The sequence below is a fragment of the Cyprinus carpio genome, chromosome A1, assembly GCF_018340385.1.
Source record: "Cyprinus carpio isolate SPL01 chromosome A1, ASM1834038v1, whole genome shotgun sequence".
Taxonomy (NCBI): Eukaryota; Metazoa; Chordata; class Actinopteri; order Cypriniformes; family Cyprinidae; genus Cyprinus; species Cyprinus carpio.
The window spans coordinates 32,638,285-32,659,567 of NC_056572.1; the positions used below are offsets into that span (position 1 = coordinate 32,638,285).

The 21,283-nt window shown below is 35.6% G+C and overlaps 2 protein-coding genes and 1 non-coding gene across 4 annotated transcripts in view; all 3 read left to right on the plus strand.

The window, feature by feature from the left end:
- The window catches only part of abca1a (ATP-binding cassette, sub-family A (ABC1), member 1A), a 34,238-nt gene extending 13,498 nt beyond the window's left edge, over window positions 1-20,740 (plus strand). Inside the window, exons 11-50 of one of the 2 annotated variants that reach the window (XM_042762553.1) lie at window positions 693-809; window positions 1,449-1,643; window positions 2,109-2,314; window positions 2,423-2,599; window positions 3,002-3,224; window positions 3,305-3,526; window positions 4,345-4,549; window positions 4,635-4,748; window positions 4,839-5,010; window positions 5,096-5,227; window positions 5,311-5,450; window positions 5,916-6,053; window positions 6,129-6,361; window positions 6,475-6,547; window positions 7,402-7,604; window positions 7,696-7,744; window positions 7,852-7,965; window positions 8,782-8,930; window positions 9,026-9,150; window positions 9,235-9,333; window positions 10,118-10,307; window positions 10,416-10,510; window positions 10,615-10,647; window positions 10,746-10,851; window positions 10,983-11,057; window positions 12,220-12,389; window positions 12,478-12,655; window positions 12,741-12,856; window positions 13,391-13,535; window positions 13,646-13,769; window positions 14,375-14,505; window positions 14,602-14,721; window positions 15,928-15,990; window positions 16,109-16,215; window positions 16,404-16,545; window positions 16,637-16,771; window positions 17,502-17,605; window positions 17,682-17,774; window positions 17,866-18,109; window positions 19,141-20,740. In XM_042762553.1, the coding sequence (XP_042618487.1) occupies window positions 693-809; window positions 1,449-1,643; window positions 2,109-2,314; window positions 2,423-2,599; window positions 3,002-3,224; window positions 3,305-3,526; window positions 4,345-4,549; window positions 4,635-4,748; window positions 4,839-5,010; window positions 5,096-5,227; window positions 5,311-5,450; window positions 5,916-6,053; window positions 6,129-6,361; window positions 6,475-6,547; window positions 7,402-7,604; window positions 7,696-7,744; window positions 7,852-7,965; window positions 8,782-8,930; window positions 9,026-9,150; window positions 9,235-9,333; window positions 10,118-10,307; window positions 10,416-10,510; window positions 10,615-10,647; window positions 10,746-10,851; window positions 10,983-11,057; window positions 12,220-12,389; window positions 12,478-12,655; window positions 12,741-12,856; window positions 13,391-13,535; window positions 13,646-13,769; window positions 14,375-14,505; window positions 14,602-14,721; window positions 15,928-15,990; window positions 16,109-16,215; window positions 16,404-16,545; window positions 16,637-16,771; window positions 17,502-17,605; window positions 17,682-17,774; window positions 17,866-18,109; window positions 19,141-19,281 (5,598 nt within the window). In that variant the 3' untranslated portion in view covers window positions 19,282-20,740. The remainder of the gene's footprint in view (window positions 1-692; window positions 810-1,448; window positions 1,644-2,108; window positions 2,315-2,422; window positions 2,600-3,001; window positions 3,225-3,304; window positions 3,527-4,344; window positions 4,550-4,634; window positions 4,749-4,838; window positions 5,011-5,095; window positions 5,228-5,310; window positions 5,451-5,915; window positions 6,054-6,128; window positions 6,362-6,474; window positions 6,548-7,401; window positions 7,605-7,695; window positions 7,745-7,851; window positions 7,966-8,781; window positions 8,931-9,025; window positions 9,151-9,234; window positions 9,334-10,117; window positions 10,308-10,415; window positions 10,511-10,614; window positions 10,648-10,745; window positions 10,852-10,982; window positions 11,058-12,219; window positions 12,390-12,477; window positions 12,656-12,740; window positions 12,857-13,390; window positions 13,536-13,645; window positions 13,770-14,374; window positions 14,506-14,601; window positions 14,722-15,927; window positions 15,991-16,108; window positions 16,216-16,403; window positions 16,546-16,636; window positions 16,772-17,501; window positions 17,606-17,681; window positions 17,775-17,865; window positions 18,110-19,140) is intronic. The other variant, XM_042762558.1, reaches the window with a different exon arrangement.
- The window catches only part of LOC109093063 (type II inositol 3,4-bisphosphate 4-phosphatase), a 577,378-nt gene that overhangs the window by 281,283 nt on the left and 274,812 nt on the right, over window positions 1-21,283 (plus strand). The gene's annotated exons all lie outside the window — the stretch shown is intronic.
- On the plus strand, window positions 21,148-21,219 carry trnaa-ugc. Its single transcript has one exon. It is a non-coding gene; the product is annotated as a tRNA-Ala (tRNA).

Below are 21,283 nucleotides of genomic sequence, written 5' to 3' on the forward strand. Positions count from 1 at the left end.
TTTGTTTTTAATTGTTAAATCATCAGAACCAGTCTGACTTAATTAGTATTTACAGTATAAACTATTATAGTATTTATTATTAATTTGAAGTAGCTTTAATTTTTGTTTTCATTTTCATTTTAATTCGTTTTAATAATTTTGTAGCGTTATTTATTTATTTATAATTAAGCTTTTTTATTTTGCTAATATTTTGTGATTTTAGTCAGTTTAGTTTAGTAACTTCAAAATTTTATTTTTTTTATTATATTTCTTTTTATTTCAGTTAGCTGCCAAGGCAATTTTTTTTTTTTTTCATTTTTCATTTAAGTTGTTTAACTTTACATTTTACAAGTGTCATTTTTCATCTAATATTTAGATTTTATTTTATTTAGGCTTTATTCCAATTAACGAAAACTATTTTTTTTAAATAATTTTAGTATTAGTTAACAATAACAAAACTGAAATAACGAATATGTAGTGAATATGTAGAGACCAAAGCATGTTAAACAAATCAAAACACTTATTGCATAATATTTGGACATAATTTATATTAATTTACAAAAGGAATTGAGGCAGAAACCTGTAGATCAAAAGGTTTTGAAGATCATGAGAAATAAACATTCAGACAAATATGTCCACATATGAGCAAATTTCTGATATATAATATTTACAATATTTTTTATATATTTTGTATATCTCTCTGTATTTCTCAGGTCAATAAGACGTTTCAGGAGTTCGGCGTGCTAAGGGACCTCGGCGGCATGTGGGAAGAGATGAGACCTAAAATCTGGAACTTTATGGAGAACAGTGAGGAGATGGACCTCGTTCGGGTGCGTCACACAAACACACCCACACATCTTTCTGAAAGCAAATAACCTTCCTAAAACAAAAGACACTGTTCCTGTAAGTCGCCCCTGAGCACATGATTTTGTGCTACTAGAAGCTCAGATGGGGAACTGCACACTGCCACCTTTTGGACATTAGCCATACTGCATTCTAATCTCACTACTGAACTCACATGGCACACAACGTGTGGTGCTCTGCAGTATGCACACGTATTACTGGAGCTCTTCATATCCTTGGAGAATTCTGAGGACCTATTTGTGGCTAAACTTATGAAAAAGTGCATAACGTTAGGTGTTTTGTTGTCATAGGCACAAAATGCGTAACTCCTAGTCACATTGCTATGCGCTTGACTGTCATGTGAGGTCGTGCTGAACAAAAAAGAATACATTAAACTAAATAAAAATTACATTAAAATAAAAATAAATTAATAATACATTTACCACTAAAGTAAAAAAAAATGAATATTTAAATTTAATAGGAAATACATCTTTTTCAAATAATATTTTAGGCATCTTTATCAAATGAATTAATTCTAATTGAAGTATAAGTGTATGTATGTATATGTGTGTGTGTATATATATAGATAGTGATAATATAGTTTTGTCAATATTTCTCCTAAACAGACCCTTCTCCAGAACAATGCTAGTGCTCGCTTCTTTAATGCCAAGCTGAGCGGGACAGACTGGCGTGTGGAGGATGTGTCCAGCTTTCTGTCCAAGTCTCGAGAGGACACTCGTCCCCATGGGTCAGCGTACACATGGCGAGAAGTGTTCGATGAGACGGATCAGGCCATCCAAACCATCTCTCGGTTCATGGAGGTATGCATGTATACACAAACCAAGGTCCATTCAGGAAGTTTTGATGTTGACTTTAAGGTGAACACATTGGCTTGGTCTGATTGGCTTGTTCATTATATTTGGCTTGAATGATAATGTCTAGTCAACTGAAGTAAACAGTATTATATGGGCATCTTATGATCTCTGCTAATCGATTAAATGGTTCTAAGAAAACTGAGTTTGTTTTCAGTTCATGTCTTATTTTTCTGGGTCAGTGTGTCGCTCTGTCAGATAAAAACACAAAACACTTCTCAGTTCTCCACTAAATTACAGTAACAAATCAATTATGCTGCAAACCACAAAGGCAGGTCACGCCAATCCAAAGTCCGCTGAACTGACTGATTATTTCATTAAATAATCGTGTAAATCACCTCAGATTTTTTATTAACAGAATTACATCATTCAGTCAGCCTGACCCCGACTTCTGTTTATTTTCCTCCCCTGAAGTGTGTGAACTTGGATAAGTTGGAGCCGGTGGCTAATGAGGAGCGTTTGGTTAACAAGTCTATGCATCTGCTGGATGACCGCAAGTTCTGGGCTGGGATAGTGTTTCCTGACATGCAGGCCAACACGTCTGACCTGCCACCCAACGTCAACTACAAGATACGCATGGACATTGATAATGTGGAGCGCACCAACAAGATCAAGGATGGGTAGGAGACATACGTTTTTATAATTATGCTACAAATTTGTGCTTCTAGAAAAAAGGAACAAAATTTCAGCTGAAGTCTTTGAGAGCTGACGATTGTGTTTTTCTGTAGGTACTGGGATCCCGGTCCTCGAGCGGACCCGTTTGAAGACCTGCGCTACATTTGGGGCGGATTCTCCTACCTGCAGGACGTGATTGAACACGGGATCATACGAGCTCTGACCGGCAGCAAGGAGAAAACGGGAGTTTACATCCAGCAGATGCCTTATCCCTGCTATGTGGATGACATGTAAGAAACAGCATCCTTCAGTCTTCAAACTGAATTAAATTCTGTACATTCATGATCAGGTCGCATTCACTGTTTCATACAAAATCAAATCTGTAACAATTTAGTTCTGTGCTGTGCTGCATTGCTGTCTTATGCAATGGTTTTCAATCTTTTGGCATTTGCATGTTGCCAAGCTAAGAATGTGATATTATAATAAGCATACAAACACATACTGGGTAAAATGCTTAATTATTAACTACACTGAGCTTATTTCAGTGCATTATGAAATTATGAGATACACATGATGTTGCTTTTGTCCAAAACTAGGTATCTTAGCTAGATATCTTTTGAAACAGACATACTAAAGAGCCGTTGTTTATCTTCATGCTGAAGGTCTAACCCATCCTGTCTGCTCTGCCCTAGCTTCCTGCGGGTAATGAGCCGCTCCATGCCTCTGTTCATGACTCTGGCCTGGATGTACTCAGTGGCCATCATCATTAAGGGTGTGGTGTACGAGAAGGAAGCCCGGCTCAAGGAGACCATGAGGATTATGGGTTTAGATAATGGCATCTTGTGGCTGAGCTGGTTCATTAGTAGTCTGATCCCACTGCTCATCAGCGCCGCCCTACTGGTGCTCATCCTGAAGGTATGTATTGCCACAGACTGATATTAAAATATAAGCCTAACAACAATTTAACTTGGTTTTGTTTGTCATGTTTTGTTCAGATGGGGAATCTCTTGCCGTACAGTGATCCTGGTGTAGTCTACTTGTTCCTGGCCTCGTTTGCAGTCGTGACCATCATGCAGTGTTTCTTGATCAGCACGCTCTTCTCCCGCGCTAACCTCGCCGCGGCCTGCGGGGGCATCATATACTTCACCCTCTATCTTCCCTATGTGCTTTGCGTGGCCTGGCAAGATTATGTCGGCTTTGGTGCCAAAGTAGTAGTGGTGAGTGTGAATTATATTTGTAAATGTCAATTGCTTTGCCTTTTACAATGTCTCAGTGTCAGGGGTTTTCAGTCTTTTAGATGCATTGTACCGCCAAATATGTTCATCCTTGTGTGAAGCATTGACCCAGTTTATACTGTGAAATTTTTAGATTATAAAGACGTCTTAATTATTAATATTTTGTGCTAATTATAGTACTGTAGGTGTGTTATTTATTTATTTAGTTATTTCAATAAAATTTTTTAATTTATTTATATTGATCTTTTTTACGTATTTATTTTATTTAAATGTATTTATTTATTTATTTAAATGTATTTTATTATTGTAATCAAATTTTATTTATTTTAGCTATCATTGTTTAGCTATTTTAATCAATTTTTTTTTATTCAAATTTTTATTAATTTATCATAAAGTAATATTTATGTATTTATTTGAATTTTTTTTAGATATTTAATTTAATCTAAATTTATTTGAATCTTATGTTTGTTTGTGTATTTGTTACATTTTAATTATTTATTTTAATTATTTTAATCTTATTTTTTAAAAAAAATCATATTTAGCTATTTTAATTAAAACAATTTTTGTTTAATCTGAGATTTATGCATTTATTATTGTTTTTTTTTAAGTTAAATTAAAATATTTATTTTTTATTTTTAATCTATTTATTTTTTACTTTTACTATTTTAATAAATTGTTATTATTTATTTTCATTTTTTTTTTCTTTCTTTCTTTTTTTTTTTTACACCCCTAACCTTTAATGGAGCTCTTTATGGATGTTTCACATCATGTGTTTAACACCTCTGTCTCCCTTTCCTCAGAGTCTCTTGTCTCCGGTGGCGTTCGGCTTCGGCTGCGAGTACTTTGCTCTGTTCGAGGAGCAGGGTGTGGGCATCCAGTGGAGTAACCTGCTGTCCAGCCCCATGCAGGAGGACAGCTACAGTCTCACCACTTCAATCTCGCTCATGCTCTTCGATTCTGTACTGTACGCCCTCATGACCTGGTACATTGAAGCTGTGTTTCCAGGTAAGTGGCTTTTGAAAAGGTGTACTTGCAAGACATTGGACAGCTTTGGGAAGTTTCTCATGGTGTAAAAACATCACTCTCACAGGTCAATATGGCATCCCACGACCCTGGTATTTCCCTTTCACCAAGTCATACTGGTGCGGAGAGAAATGTGGTTGGATTACATCAATGCCGACCAACAAGAAAGAAAATGCTGAAGGTATGTAACATCTAAGAAAAAAAAAAGAGAATATATATATATGTGTGTAAAAAATTGGTTAATGTGTGGTTTGATCGATTTTTTTTTTAGCTGTATGCATTGAAGAGGAACCGGCCCATCTGGATCCAGGTGTTTACATCGAGAACCTGGTGAAGGTCTACAGCAACGGCAAACTAGCAGTGGATGATTTGACTCTGGGTTTTTATGAGGGTCAGATCACCTCCTTCCTGGGGCACAACGGCGCTGGGAAAACCACAACCATGTACGACAACTCAGATCTTTTTACATTTGATGTTAATACTGTGATGATGTTAATAAGATAACGTCAATATTTCTTACTTTCTTAGGTCTATCCTCACTGGCCTGTTTCCACCCACATCTGGCACCGCTTACATCCAGGGCAAAGACATCCGCACCAATCTGAACACTATTCGTCAAAACCTGGGCATGTGTCCGCAGCATAACGTCCTGTTTAGCATGTACGCTGGCACCAAAAACAGATTTTAGAAGCTCAGTTTTTTGTGTATGCTCTAAATCTAATGTTCTCGTCCATGTATTCTAGGCTCACCGTGGAGGAGCACATCTGGTTTTATGCACGGCTGAAGGGTTTGTCTGAAGAGAAGGTGAAATCAGAGATGGAGCAGATCGTGATGGACCTCGGCCTGCCTCATAAACGCAAATCTCGAACCAGCCAGCTCTCAGGTATGAAATATTATTACAATTTAAAATGACAGTTTACTATTTGATTATATTTTAAAATGTAATTTATTCCCGTGATTCAAAGCTGGATTTTCAGCAATCATTACTCCAGTCTTCAGTGTCACCTGATCCTTCAGAAATCAGTCTAATATGCTGATTCGATGCTCATGAAACATTTCTGATTATTCTCAATGAAAACAGCTGTGCTGATTAATATCTCTGTGATTCATTTTTTCAGGATTCTTTGATGAATAGAAAGTATTAAAAACAGCATTTATTTGAAATAGAATTATTTTTGTTAAATAACTGTTACTTTTGATAAATGTAATGCATCTTTACTGACCCAAAATTTTTGCACAGTAGTCTATGAACCATTTATGTTGATTTTCCAGCAAAAATAGCTATATCATGGTCTAAAATGACTCATAAACTGTGACTAGAATTAAACAGTCGCTATGATCCTTATAGGAGGAATGCAGAGGAAGTTATCAGTAGCGCTGGCGTTTGTTGGAGGGTCAAAGGTCGTGATCCTGGATGAGCCCACAGCTGGAGTCGATCCTTACGCTCGCCGGGGCATCTGGGACCTGCTGCTGAAGTATCGTCAAGGTAAACAGATTCTGTTTTAGCGAGCACCATCATGTTAACGTGAAACGTCCATTAAACCGTATGGTTTACCTTCAGGACGCACCATCATCCTGTCCACCCACCACATGGACGAAGCCGATATCCTGGGGGATCGCATTGCTATCATCTCCCACGGGAAGCTGTGCTGTGTGGGTTCCTCTCTGTTCCTCAAGACCCAGCTGGGGACGGGATACTACCTGACGCTGGTGAAGAAGGACTTCGATCTCTCCGCAAGCTCCTGCCGCACCTCCAGCAGCACCGTCTCCTTCTCCAAAGGAAGCCTCAAGAAGGTACTAAGGATTAATATTGCCTATAAGGGAATGGCTAATCTCTATATTTATATTACTGACTCAGTCTTACGTTTTCTTGGTGCCATATTTTGTGATTTTCATTGTCTCTGCAGGAGGACAGTGTATCCGAGAGCAGTTCTGATGCTGGACTGGGCAGCGACCATGAAAGCGAAACCGCAACCATAGGTATATAGCTGGGTTATTATTGATAACTATGAACTATTTTATTAATTAAAATAAATCTGGACTAAAATAATGTAAAGTTAATATAAATGTTAGGTGGAAAACTTAAAACTGATACCAGTTAAATCACTAAAATGATTAACTCAAATAAATAAAATCTGGACAAATATTAAAAGTGAAATAAAGATCAATTAAAATTAGAAATGTTCATGGGCAACTAACTGAAATAAGTTTAAGCTGTATCGCTGAGGTTACTACAATAAAAACGAATACTAAAGCTACAAGTGAAATAAAGATCAATTAAGACTAAATATTAGATGGAAAAGTGAAAATTAGAAATGTTGCGTTTGCAACTAACTGAAATGAGATTAAGCTGAAGCACCAAAATAAATAACTACAACTTAAAGTGGAATTAAGATAAATGAAAACTAAATATTAGATGGACAATGATATTTTTTTTATATAAATCTTACCTAGAAATAAAATTAATTTAAAACTAAATTATAATAATTATAAATATTTAATAGAAAAATAGCAAAAACTAAAAAAAATGACAAAAGTACATATGAAAATGAATCTAAAATTAAAATAAAAATTTAAAATATAAAAACCTAAGTCTAATTAAAAATATGAATAAAAATTGAATATTATAAATAATACTAAAATAACACTGATATGTAGAGTTAATAAACGTTAAACTAGTTTAAAATAAATAAAGTTTAAACTAGTAAATAAACTTATTCACCCAAAAATGATTCTTTGCTCACCCCCATATTATTCCAACCCCATTTGTTTTGGAGCAAAGCTCTTGTCATACACACATTTTGAATGTTTTCTCAACTCTTTCCATATTCCAGATGTCTCTCTGATCTCCAATGTGATTTTCAAGCACGTTCCTACAGCCAGACTGGTTGAAGATCTCGGGCACGAGATCACGTATGTTCTGCCTTACGAGTCGGCCAAAGATGGAGCGTTTGTGGAGCTCTTCCATGAGATCGACGACCGGCTCACTGACCTGGGCATTTCTAGCTACGGCATCTCTGACACAACCCTGGAGGAGGTAACATATATTATTGAAATCATTTGAATTCAGTTGATTCTGTTCAAGAAAGTCAATATAATTGGTTTGTGCTTCTGATTATTTTGAGCAGATTTTCCTCAAGGTGGCAGAGGACAATGGTGTTGATGCTGAGATGTCAGGTAAAACCGAACACATTTTACTTTCACTGTTGTCAGTGTTTCATGTAAACGTTTAGCAGTAGTGTCTCTGGAAACCCATGATTTACTCTCGTTTTGTCGTGGATCAGATGGGATTATACCTGCACGCAGGAACCGCAGACATGCTTTTGGTGACCATCAGAGCTGCCTGAAGCCTTTCACTGAAGACGACTTCGATTTCAATGACTCAGAAGGTGATCCAGGTAGTTTCTTTACCCATCCTTCATCAATCCCACTTACTTTAAATATATTTTGAAATCTGAACCTTCATCTCATGTGTTGAACTTTTATGTCAGTTCATTTAGATTTTTATGATTTGAGTCTGTGTTATTTTAGTATGTTATTTATATGTTCTATTATAGTATTTTAAAATATTTTGAATTAATTTTTTAATTTTTATGTTCTGTTTTCAATTAAAATTTAATGTTTAAGGGATTTTTTGTTGTTTTTATTAGTTTTTTTAATGTCTTTTTACTTTTTATTAATTTTTATGTAAAAGGTTATTTTGTAATTATTTTTACTAAAATTACAACTAAATTCAGATTAAAAAATGTATTTCAAAAAAAATGTTATATATATATATATATATATATATATATATATATATATATATATATATATATATATATATATATATATATATATATAATTTTTTATTACATGATTATAAATTAAATAAACATTAACTTTAATAAAATAAAATAAGAAAAAAATATATTTAGATTTTTTTCAAATCAGTATTATATATATATACCGATTTGATTGTGTTTATTTCATTTTTTTATTATGATAATTTTTTGGGGGCGGGGGTATTTCAGTTCTGTTATTTAGTTCAAACAGTCTGTTTAAATTAATCATTTTTAAACTGATTCATTTGTTCATTAGTTTTATTACTATGTATTTTTATTTTGTATATGATGTCATATGAATGGAAATGCATTATTATTCCTTGTGCTTGTTTGCTGAAAGATGGAAAACATTATTACTGGTTTCATATTTGGTTACATGTGCACCTGCAGAATCTCGTGAGACGGACTGGCTGGGCGGCGCTGATGGTAAAGGTTCGTACCAGGTGAAGGGCTGGAGTTTGAAGAGACAGCAGTTTGTAGCTTTGCTCTGGAAACGCTTCCTGTACGCCCGACGCTCCCGGAAAGGTTTCTTTGCTCAGGTATGGTCTTCATATTATATTATACAGAGCATTTATTTGTTGTCTGTTTGCAGTTCCTAAAATGTAATGTCCTTTAAAAAAACGCACATTTCCAGATTGTGCTTCCTGCTGTGTTCGTGTGCATCGCTCTGGTCTTCAGTCTCATTGTCCCTCCATTCGGAAAGTATCCCAGTCTCGCTCTGGAGCCCAGCATGTATGAGGAGCAGTTCACCTTCATCAGGTATACGCTAACATCCACCCACTTGAGCCTGCGCTTTCATTCCCATGATTCTTTGAGAGTCTAATGATTGGTTTTTCACTACAGCAATGATGCGCCAGAGGACAGACACACAAACAAGTTACTCGAAGCTCTGATGAACAATCCGGCTTACAACGAACAATGCAAAGATGAGCAAAACATTGTGTAAGTCCTTCAAAGCTTTTTCCCATATTGCTCTGTTGTAAATTAAAAATATGAATATAAACATGTTAATGAAAACATTCGCATCTAAAAGATTCTTATGACAATCTCTACTATGAAAGTTCCTGTAATTAAAATTCCAGTTCTTTATTTCAAATATTTATGTACAGAGGTTATCTATAGAGATTTTTATGGAAGCATGTTTCCGCCACCTAATAAAAATAAAAAAGGTAATTGCGACTCACAATTATGACTTTTTTCTCAGAATTTCAAGATATTTATGAAGTCAGAATTGCTTAATATAAACTCACAATTCTGAGAAAAAGAAAAGAAAAGTCAGCATTGCGAGTTTAAATGCAATTTTGAGTTATAAAGTCAGAATTGTGAGATATAAACACAATTTTAAGAAAATATTGGACTTTAAAACTCGCAATTGATATCTCACAATTCTGAGAAAAGTCAGCATTGTGAGGAAAAAGTCAGAATTGCAAGATATAAACTCTCGCAGTTGCAAGTTTATACACCACAATTCTGACTATATAACTCGTAATTGCAGTTTTTATATATATTACGCAAATGTGAGAAAAACGTCAAAATTGTAAGATAAAAAGTTGCAATTGCCTATTTATTCATTTATTTATTTGTGGTGGAAACAAAATACAGAATACAGAAAAGGCTTCTGTATATTTGAGTATCCAATAAGTTTTAAAAAATTTGGGAGAATTAAATGTGTTTTTGTTTGTGTGTGTGTGTGTGTGTGTGTGTGTGTGTGTGTCTGTGTGAGCAGTAGCAAATCATGCCCGATTAAAGATGGAGACTGGATGGTTCCAGAAGTTCCTGAGAGCGTTCAGGACATATTCCTGAAAGGGAACTGGAGTATAGAAAACCCATCACCTATGTGTGAGTGCAGTTGTGAAAGAAGGAAAAAGATGCTTCCAGAGTGTCCACCAGGAGCAGGTGGTCTGCCACCGCCTCAGGTAGACATATTCTATAGTTCTATAACAGTATTATTTAATATAACATAATTATGTTTTAATGACAGCACAAATTTGTGTTTATTGAACTTCTCTTCTAATTCTTCTTAGATCAAAGTCACCGTTAATGAAACCTTGCAGAATCTGACAGGCAAAAACATTTCAGACTACTTGGTGAAAACATATGCACAGATTATTGGGAAAAGGTGAGTTAAGACAATCCAGAAATAAAGGCTTGCTTGTTAATCCTTTTTCTTTTCATTCTCATGGCAGCACTTTAACTCTGTATTGTGTTGTTTTGTCTGTTCAGCTTGAAGAACAAGCTCTGGGTCAACGAATTCAGGTATACCTATCAATTCAGATCTGTTATGATGAGGAAAGTAATTATAATCCAGTGGAAGATCTGGGCCTCAAGTCTCTTTCTCATTGGCTGTTTTACAGGTATGGTGGATTCTCATTGGGTGCTAGAAGCTCACAGGCCCTCCCCCCTGGTGATGAGATCACTGATGCCATCTCTCACATTCGTAAACGCTTCAGTCTTCAAGAAGTATGTCACCTGCGTTACGTTTATGACTGATGTTTAAACACTAGCTAGGGCTCATAAACATGAAAGCAGTTGTTGCCAAATGTTTTGGATTTACCGGCCTTAAACCCCGTTTTTAATTTTGCAACCCACAGGGAACCGCACCTGACCGCTTTCTGGCAAGTCTGTCAATTTTTATCCGAGGTCTCGATACCAAGAACAATGTGAAGGTGAGTACACTGCATTCTGACTGGATGTATTTGCCTGACCATACAGACATAGTCAGAATGAAAGCTTTATACAAGTTTTGAAATAAACTTTACAAGACTTACAAGTGCTTGTAAGATAATGTAAAGGTATCTAAGCACAGTTAATCCATCAATAGATTTCCTGGCAGTGTAAACACTATTTATGCACAGCTTTAGTTATTGTCCATTAGAAAATCGGCTAAACTTAAGGTCCCATTATATAAATAGGTTTTGTGAGGTATTTATGTCCCTGTTTTGGGTCTATAATGACTAATAGATTTTTATTTATTAGATTTTTTTATTAGACTATAGATTTTTAAATAATTACAATATATAACAAAAAATCTATATTATTTAATGAAGAACTACAAGTACATAAATAACTTACAATAATAATAAACTGATACAATTATATACAGTATATATTAAATATTTGTATATTTCTAAAAATATAAAAATGTTTAATATATATATAATTTTTATTGTAAGTTATTTATATACTTGTAGTTCTATAGATAATATAGATATTCAATTACCTATATATATATATATATATATATATATATATATATATATATATATATATATATATATACAGTATAATTGTTAGTGTAAGTTGTATATGCATGTGTAGTTATATCTGCATTATATATAATAAAGAACTACAAGTACATAAATAATAAAATGTCAAAAATACATGAAAAATGTGTATGTAAAAATTCAAAAAGAAAATACATGTATAGTATATATATATATACACCGTATAATTGTTAGTGTAAGTTGTATATGCACTTGCAGTTATTATATTCGCATTATATATAATAAGGAACTACAAGTACAAAAATAATAAAATGTCAAAGATACATTAAGAAATGTGTGTGAAAATTCAAAGAGAAAATACATGTATTCAGAGGTCTTAATGTCTTTTATATGAATGCCTTTCAGAGATGGAGGATGTTAGAGACTGACACAATGCTATGTTGTCAGTCAGTTGAGGCCTAAGTTAATCTATTTTTGCTGATTGGACAGTCTATTATTATGGCTGAGCTCATAAACATTGCTGTTTTTACAGTGTCAAGGAGTTTTAAGGATGTTTATTGGTTTATAAGAGTGAGAAGAGTGACATGATTGTGTCCTATTGCAGATCTGGTTCAATAATAAGGGCTGGCACAGTATCGGAGGGTTCCTCAATGTCATGAACAATGCCGTCCTGCGTGCTAATCTGCCCCCCGGCCTGGATCAGTCCAAATTCGGGATCAAAGCGTTCAACCATCCGCTCAACCTCACCAAAGAGCAGCTCTCACAGGTGGCACTGTAAGTAACCAGGAGCGCAGTTCATTCTCCATTCCATTTACCCACACAGTCTTGATATCTCTGACCTTTGACCCCATCTGCTTCCCAGAATGACTACCTCAGTCGACGTGCTGGTGTCCATCTGTGTCATCTTCGCCATGTCCTTCGTACCGGCCAGCTTTGTGGTGTTCCTTATCCAGGAGAGAGTGAATAAAGCCAAACACATGCAGTTCATCAGTGGAGTGCAGCCCTTACTCTACTGGCTGGCCAACTTTGTGTGGGACATGGTGCGGATTTTGTAAAATGTACTTACTCTAAATGTGTCAGTATCTTTTCAAATGCCATTTGACTGATTGCATCTTTGTCCTTCAGTGCAACTACATTGTCCCAGCGACCCTGGTCATTATCATCTTCGTCTGTTTCCAGCAAGAGGCCTACGTGTCCTCCACCAATCTTCCTGTTCTCGCCCTCCTGCTCTTGCTCTATGGGTGAGAGGCAAAAAATCTGTCTAGTAGTCCTTACTATGTAGTACTACTTTTCAAAAGTTTTTGTCAGCAAGGTTTTTCTTTGAAGAAATTAATACTTTTATACAAATGTCAGAAAATACATTTTTTTTAATGTTACAAAAGATTTATATATTTTTTTAAAAAATACTGTCTTTTTTTCTGATAATAATCAGAAATGTTTCTTGAGCAGTAAATCAGCATATTAGAGTGATTTCTGAAGGATCATGTGGCACTGAAGACTGTAGTAATGATGCTGAAAATACAGCTTTGCATCACAGGAATAAAATACATTTTAATATATATTACAATAGAAAACAGTTGTTTTAAGCAGTAACACTATGTCACGATATTAATGTTTTTACTCTATTTTTGATCAAACAAATCCAGCATAGAAGACTTCTTAAGAAAACATTAAAAAATCTTACCGACCCCAAACTTTAGCAGATTTTCAGATCTCCAAAAATATGTCACTAATATGAAAGCATTGGCCATGTGCATTTCTTTGTGTCCATCTAGGTGGTCCATAACACCCCTGATGTACCCAGCATCATTCTTCTTTAAGATTCCCAGTACAGCGTATGTGGTTTTGACCAGCGTTAACATCCTCATTGGGATAAATGGCAGTGTGTCCACGTTTGTCCTGGAGCTTTTCGGCAGCAATGTAAGTTCATATTTCACAGCTGTGCTTGATTAAACGTCTTATAAATAATGTAATCTAACTCAAAAGAAACCCTGAATGAACTGTGCCTGTTTCTCCTCATTGTTTTCCAGGAGATTGGTGGCGTCAACGACATCTTGAAGAACGTGTTCCTGATCTTCCCTCACTTCTGTCTGGGCAGAGGTCTGATTGACATGGTGAAGAACCAAGCTATGGCTGACGCTCTGGAGAGATTTGGTGTGTACCATTCTCACAAATACACTATTCAAAATAACTAATCAAATCCTAACTTTTAAATTGAAATGTTCTTTTTAGAATGTTCATTTAGAATTTTCACTCTAACCGAACAGGGAGTTGAAAGTGTTTTTCCCCAGATATTGTTTATATAACTGGTGATGTTGATTTGGTTAGGGGCCCCGGGTCAAAGTGACATCTAGTTGTGGACATAACATGTCCTGGAACATTTCTATGGAAATGCATTAGGACTGTAGCTGCTCAAACATGTTTTCCTCTGAACTTAATCACATTCTAAGAAAGACATCAGGGCTGAATGAAGCAAAACGTAGTCTGTAGACCTTGGCTTGTTTCCAAAACCTATTGATGTGCCTACATAGGCAAGGATTTCAAAAGCATTTTTAACATTTATAAATATAATTCATTAAGTACAGAAAAATATTGATACAATAGTTTGGTCTAATTAAACTCTGACTGAAAATGTAAAATATTTAACCCATATTTGTGTGTTCTGTGTATTTTTATGCTTGTTAGAGTATTATGTCTTTACCTCAGCCATTTAAATCAGTTGTGCATGAACATGACATGTTGTTTCTGAATGTTTTCAGGTGAGAATCGATTCCGCTCTCCTCTGGCGTGGGACATGGTAGGCAAAAATCTCTTTGCCATGGCCATAGAGGGTGTGATTTTCTTCTGCATCACCATCCTTATCCAGTACCGTTTCTGCATCAAGGCCAGGTGATGATACGTTCATGCCTCACAGTGCAAAACATTTTAAATACAAGTAAAATCTGTTTTAAATGCATGTAATAAATGATCTGTTTTGGTTATAAAACCGGTCAGCACTAAGCTGATGCCGATCGGAGAGGAGGATGAGGATGTGGCCAGAGAGAGGCAGAGGATCTTAACCGGAGGAGGACACACTGATATCCTGGAGATCAAACAGCTCACCAAGGTCTGTGTTCTATATATATATATATATATATATATATATATATATATATATATATATATATATATATATATATATTTTTTTTTTTTTTTTTTTAATGTGTTTATTTTATTACAGTTAATGCATGTGTGTGTGTGTGTGTGTGTATAGTATTAGTGTTATTAATTGATTAATTAATCTATAGCATAATCCACGTACATGGAGATTCTTTCAGTATATGTGAAATAAAAAAGTTAAAATTTTAATAAATTCTAAAATAACTGTAAATATTATTTTATTACAGTATCTATCTATCTATATCTATCTACATCAGTGGTGTTCTGAAATGAGGAGGCAAAGTTTTTTTTTGTTTGTTTGTTTTGTTTTTTTATCAAATGTAAATTCTTGTCCCAGTCACATTTTCTTGGTTAAAATAAAAATAACTTAGAAAAACAACGTAACCGATATTCCGTTTAATGAAGCCAAGTATGAATCTCATCAAGTTAGTGTTTTTAAGCATTTTACATTTATTCCAAAACAATAACTCAAGGCAGTAAAAGTTTAAATAATAGATTCTATTTATGAACTTATGTTCAGCTATTCTTTTTAATAGTTCACTTTTAACTATTTTTGAATTTTTAAGATCGTCAGTCATCAAAGATTGGTAAATATTGGTCACAGACACGGATATTTACTCTAAATATTACCAAGCTGATTATTTACTAAAAACTCACAGAACATGTTTTCATGCCATTTTAAGTCTTATTCTGACGTAACAGAGTGAGTTTTTTATTTAATTTTTAAATTAGTATTTACATTAATTCCATATTGTTCATTCAGACTGATTCGCGAACACGGAACGCATGCAAACACGAGACAGGATTTATGGCACTTTTTAATGCTATATTTTGTAATATTTGCATTGTTTTATTTTTGTACTACAAATGTTTTCTCATCCAATATTTTAATGAGGCATTGCCTCCCTTGTCTCCTCGAAAGAAACGGCCCTGTATATATATATATATATATATTCATAGCAGATTCCGTGTACATACAGTTTATTATATTTATATGTTAAATAAAACATAAATAATCATAAATTATATACAGAATTCATATATATTAATAAATACATGTGTGTGTGTGTGTGTGTGTGTGTGTGTGTGTGTGTATACATGTATATCTCAGTGTTGTTGTTCTATTTATAGAATAATATTTTTTATTCTGCAGGTTTATAAGCGAAAGCAGAAGCCCGCTGTAGACAGACTGTGTGTGGGCATCCCACCGGGAGAGGTGAGATCAGCTTTTCTGTTTGTTTGTTTGTTTTATTTGTTTAGTTTAGCCTGGTCTTGTACGATTAGAATAAACTGATGCTGATTAGGGTTTTGATGATATTATGTTCTTTCATCAGTGTTTTGGGTTGCTCGGCGTGAACGGAGCTGGAAAGACAAGCACCTTCAAAATGCTGACAGGAGATTCTGTTGTCACTAGCGGAGAGGCCTACTTGGCAGGAAAGAGGTAGAAAAATTAAAACAGTAATGCTTTAAACACAGGAGTTTTTGTGACTTAGAGGTCATTGATATGCTAGTGCAACCCTTAAAAACAATTCTCACATTGTTTGCACTTACATAACATTTCAAAAATGTGTTTGAGTGTGTCATGACCCTTTTCATAATAGTACCAAACTCTTGGCTTGTTTTCTGCAGCGTGCTGACAGAGATCGATGAAGTGCATCAGAATTTGGGCTACTGTCCACAGTTTGATGCCATCAGTGATCTGCTGACTGGACGAGAACATTTGGAGTTTTACGCCATTCTGCGGGGCGTCCCAGAGAAGGAAGTGTGCGAGGTCAGTTTTTAGCTGCCATTGATAGGGAAATTCTGAGTACTAATGTCAAGATGGTTAGCGAGGGATCTGATTAGTTGCTTGTTGGTCGCAGGTGGCAGATTGGGGCATTCGTAAACTGGGCCTGATGAAGTATGTAGACAAAGCAGCAGGAAGCTACAGCGGGGGAAACATGAGGAAGCTCTCCACAGCTATGGCACTCATCGGAGGACCGCCAGTGGTGTTCTTGGTGAGTGTGCATCTAACTTTATGATCATTTATTCATTTCAAATAGTGCATCATAATCCAAAAATGCGTCACAGGTTTGTATTAATTGTTATGGAGGGCAGGGAAAAACAATGCTACATGTAAATAATAAATTGCAAATGCATAAAAGGCATAATAAAATACAGATGGAACTATACAATTGTGCATAGTTATCAAAGACAAGCAAAAAAAAGTATATTAAAAGCTAAATAAAAAAATTTGTCAGATTTTAAAAGACAGGAAAAAAACTTGCTGTTCACATGAATCAAGGAACATAATAAATGTTATGTCAACCACAGTGTGTTTTGTGAGGTGAATTATTGATATTAACCATCAAACTGAAGCAAAACCTATACCTAGTTGTTGTACTGAATTCAAAACCACCAAAAATTATGCGCTTACTCTAAAACCCCCAAAACACTGCAAACAGGTTTATAGGTCATCTGCAATTCATGAAATCATCAGATTGGCTGCTTGGCAGACCTCATTTTCCCAGAACAAAAGCCATACCCACGCGCCACATTTTTAATACACTGCAAAGCGTTTAATTCCCAAGGAACCAGGTTGCACTTAGCAATTAAAGCCAGGCAGCACAGTGCTCTACTTTCCTGAAGGCCGTCAGTCAGAGTGGAAGAACATGATCACGCTCTTCCCACTCTTTATGGTTTTCTGCTTGTGGGCGATGGTTAAACTGTCTGTTGCTGTGGTTACAGGACGAACCCACCACTGGGATGGACCCCAAAGCCCGGCGTGCCCTGTGGAACTGCATTCTCAGCATCATTAAAGAGGGACGCTCGGTCGTCCTGACCTCACACAGGTGAGAGAGCCTCAGTCAGTGTGCTTTATTCTTGTAATTTGACTTCTTTGCTTGACTTTGCTGGGGTTTTTTGCAGTATGGAGGAGTGTGAAGCGCTCTGCACTCGTATGGCCATCATGGTGAACGGCAGGTTCCGCTGCCTGGGCAGTGTGCAGCACTTAAAGAACAAGTAAGAGGTTACACATCAGGATTTTGAATCATTCCAGAGAATCGACTCTTTTGAATCAGTTCGCTGAACCCTTGTTCTGTGACTATTCCAGGTTTGGTGATGGGTACACCATCATCCTGCGGGTGGCGGGGGCCGATCCGCAGCTGGAGCCGGTGATGGAGTTCATCGAGCGGGAGCTGCTGGGCAGCACCCTGAAGGAGAAGCACAGGAACATGCTGCAGTACCAGCTGCCCTCGTCGCTGACATCCCTCGCCCGCATCTTCAACATCCTCTCCAAGAACAAAGAGCAGCTCCACATCGAGGACTACTCCGTCTCACAGACCACTTTAGACCAAGTAAGAGCACATCAGATGTTTTCTGTCATATTCAGTGCCATTCATATTTAAAAGTGCAACAGATTGCAATTAGTAATTGTTGAAGTCAGAAAACACACAAATATTGCCAAAACTACTACATTGCTGTGCATTTTTTTTTGTTGTTTGTTTTTTTTAAGATATCAAAAAAAAACATTTCCCCACAAGGACACATTAAATAGATCAAAAGTGCCAGTAAAGACATCTTTAATCTTACAAAAGATTTCTATTTCAAATAAATGCTGCTCTTTAGAACTTTCTAATCATCAAAAAATACTGCATAAAGCAAGTACCACGCTTTATAAAAAAATATGAAGCATTACAACTGTTTTCAACATTGATAATAATCAGAAATGTTTCTTGATCATCAAATCGGCATATTAGAATGATTTCTGAAAGATGATGTGGCACTGAAGACTGGAGTAATGATGCTGAAAATTCAGCTTTGATTCACAGGAATAAATTACATTTTAAAATATATTACAATAGAAAACAGTTATTTTAAATTGTAATAATATTAGGGAAAAATGAAACGAGACTATTTTAAAACAAAGTTATTTTAAATTGTAATAATATTTCAATATTTTGTAATATTACTGTTATAATAGCAGAAAATAAATCAGCAAGAATTGAAATAAGGAAAAAAAACCGCTGTTATAACATTCAGTTATTTTAAATTAGAATAATATTTAAATATTTCATTATATTACTGTTATAATAAGCAACAATAAGCCAAATTTAAATTGTAATATTTTAATATTTCATAGTATTACTGTTATAATAAGCAAAAATGAAATTAAGCAACAACAAAAAAAATAAGCAAAAAGCTTAATTTGGGAGTCTTACTGACTCCCAACTTTCAAGTGTTAGTGTAAATAAAAAACAAAAACATGGACGAAAGAACAAAAACAAAAACTAAAAATTTGCAATAAAATGCAAAATTAGAAATAAGATTTCAAGACTATGTAAACGCCATTGGTCGAGTCTTATATTTGTTTGTCTGTTCATTTCAGGTATTTGTCAATTTTGCCAAGGACCAAACTGACGAGGACCACTTAAAAGACATTTCCATTAATAAAAACGATGCCGTTGTGGACATTTCTCACCTGAACACCTTCCTCGTAGACGAGAAGGCCAAAGAGACTGTGCTGTGATCCGCCATTCAGTGGATACGAAAATCCACCTTCGTGGGACTAATATGTCATTTTTTTGTACTACTCTTTAGTTTTTTTGTTCAATTTCAGCTGTGTGTGTTTGTGCCCATAAGAGGGCGCTGGACCTGAAACACACTACTGAAACAAACAATGCAAATCAATGCAAAACAAGAAAGAAAACAAACACCGATGACAGCGAGGCCGAGCCTGGTGCTTGTCGCTCCGTCGCGGTGAACGTGAGGAAACTTGAAGCTGTTCGCTCCACTAGTGGTGAATGTTTGATTGACAAGACGTCTGCGAAAATATCATTCAGACACTGCCAATGAGATGTCGAATTCAGGGCCAAAGTTCATCTCCTCATTTAGCACAGGCTTCAAACTTTGCATTTCAGCAACCACTTTACTTTTTTAGATATGCATTTTAAAACTATACTCAAATGATATTTCGATGCAGTGACGTGCAATGTTTCACTGTTGTTATTGTCAAGTGTTTGAAAGTGTCGTGCCTTGAAACAACACTCCGCTAATGGACTCGAAGCGTGGAGCACACACTGTCATCAAAGCTACAGTGATATTTACGTCTACTGTGAAGACGGAGCGGATGACTTTAGAAGTTAATTGCATGCTTTACATGGATGCCATGTTTAGGACGCCATTGTAAGCTCAAGCATGTTCTAGCTTTGTTATCCTGAAGTATTTCTGCGTGGGTTTCAACAGATGTTCGCTGATGTTTGCTGGGAGATTCGTAGTTGGTTTTGTGTCCAAAACGACCTGAAGCAGGGGCGAGGTCATATTGTGTGAAACTGTACAGAAACAAATCATTTCCGTGCCAAACCAGGTCAAGTGGTTTAAAATCATTGTTGGATTTTATGATTGTGGCTCTCAACAGGCCACTAAATGTTACATTTTTATTGTTGTTGTTGTCTACACTGTGCGATTTGATCTGCAGTACAGTAAGGCCTTGTGAGACGACAGCTACAGTTTTTTCTGGGAAATGACATTCACAGGCCTCTGGTACAGGAGGTAATATCTCAGGATGTGCCTCCTTATACTAAATGCTTATGTTTAGTTTATTATACCACTTTTATGATCTCAACCGATGGCACCGTTGTTGTTCGCCTACAGCATGAAGTGACCAAAAGCAACGAGGTGCTACCGATTGAGTTTATTTTTTATCACAAGGTGCTTTTTAGTCAGACACCCCCTTTTAGAAATTAAGCAACAATCCCTGCTGCACATCGAATGGTGTGTAAGAAGAAGAAGAAACAAAGTATTGTCTTTGGTCCAAAACTGAAGCACTTTATAATGTTAAACTGTACTTGACATTCATAATTCACAAACAGGACATTTTGTGTTTTACAAAAAGGTTAATAGATCATTTTAGATGTCCCACCGTGGCCATTATTTTCTGTTACAATGTATGTGTTTACATTTTGGATATTAAAAATCTATTTCAGTCACTCTTGTGCACTTTTCCTGTTCTGTTCAGGTGCTGTGTGTAATTTCACAACTGTGAGTAGCAGAAAAAAGAATTGCAGTAAATAAATCATAGAAAAAAAGACAAACTTACTGGTGATATATTTTCATATGTAGACTTGATTTTATATGCATTAATAATATATGAAAAACTAATTAATTAAAAAAAACGGGTTAGAAACGTGCAAAAAAACATGCCGCTCTCTGAATATTTTTTTCCTACGTAAACAAAACGTATTCTTATTAAACGGGCGTTATTCCAAAAACATATTTAATGTTACCCTAGAAGCGACGTTAGACAGAATACACGGATCAATATTTAAAGTTACAACATTAATCGTGTTTTCAAAGTGAATACTGATGACTGCTGTTTGCTTCTTTCCGTTCCGGCGGGGATGTAGCTCAGTGGTAGAGCGCATGCTTTGCATGTATGAGGCCCCGGGTTCAATCCCCGGCATCTCCACCTTTTGTGCAAAGTTTTGGGGATTCTTACCATGAAGGAAAATAATGGACTTTAACAAAATAAT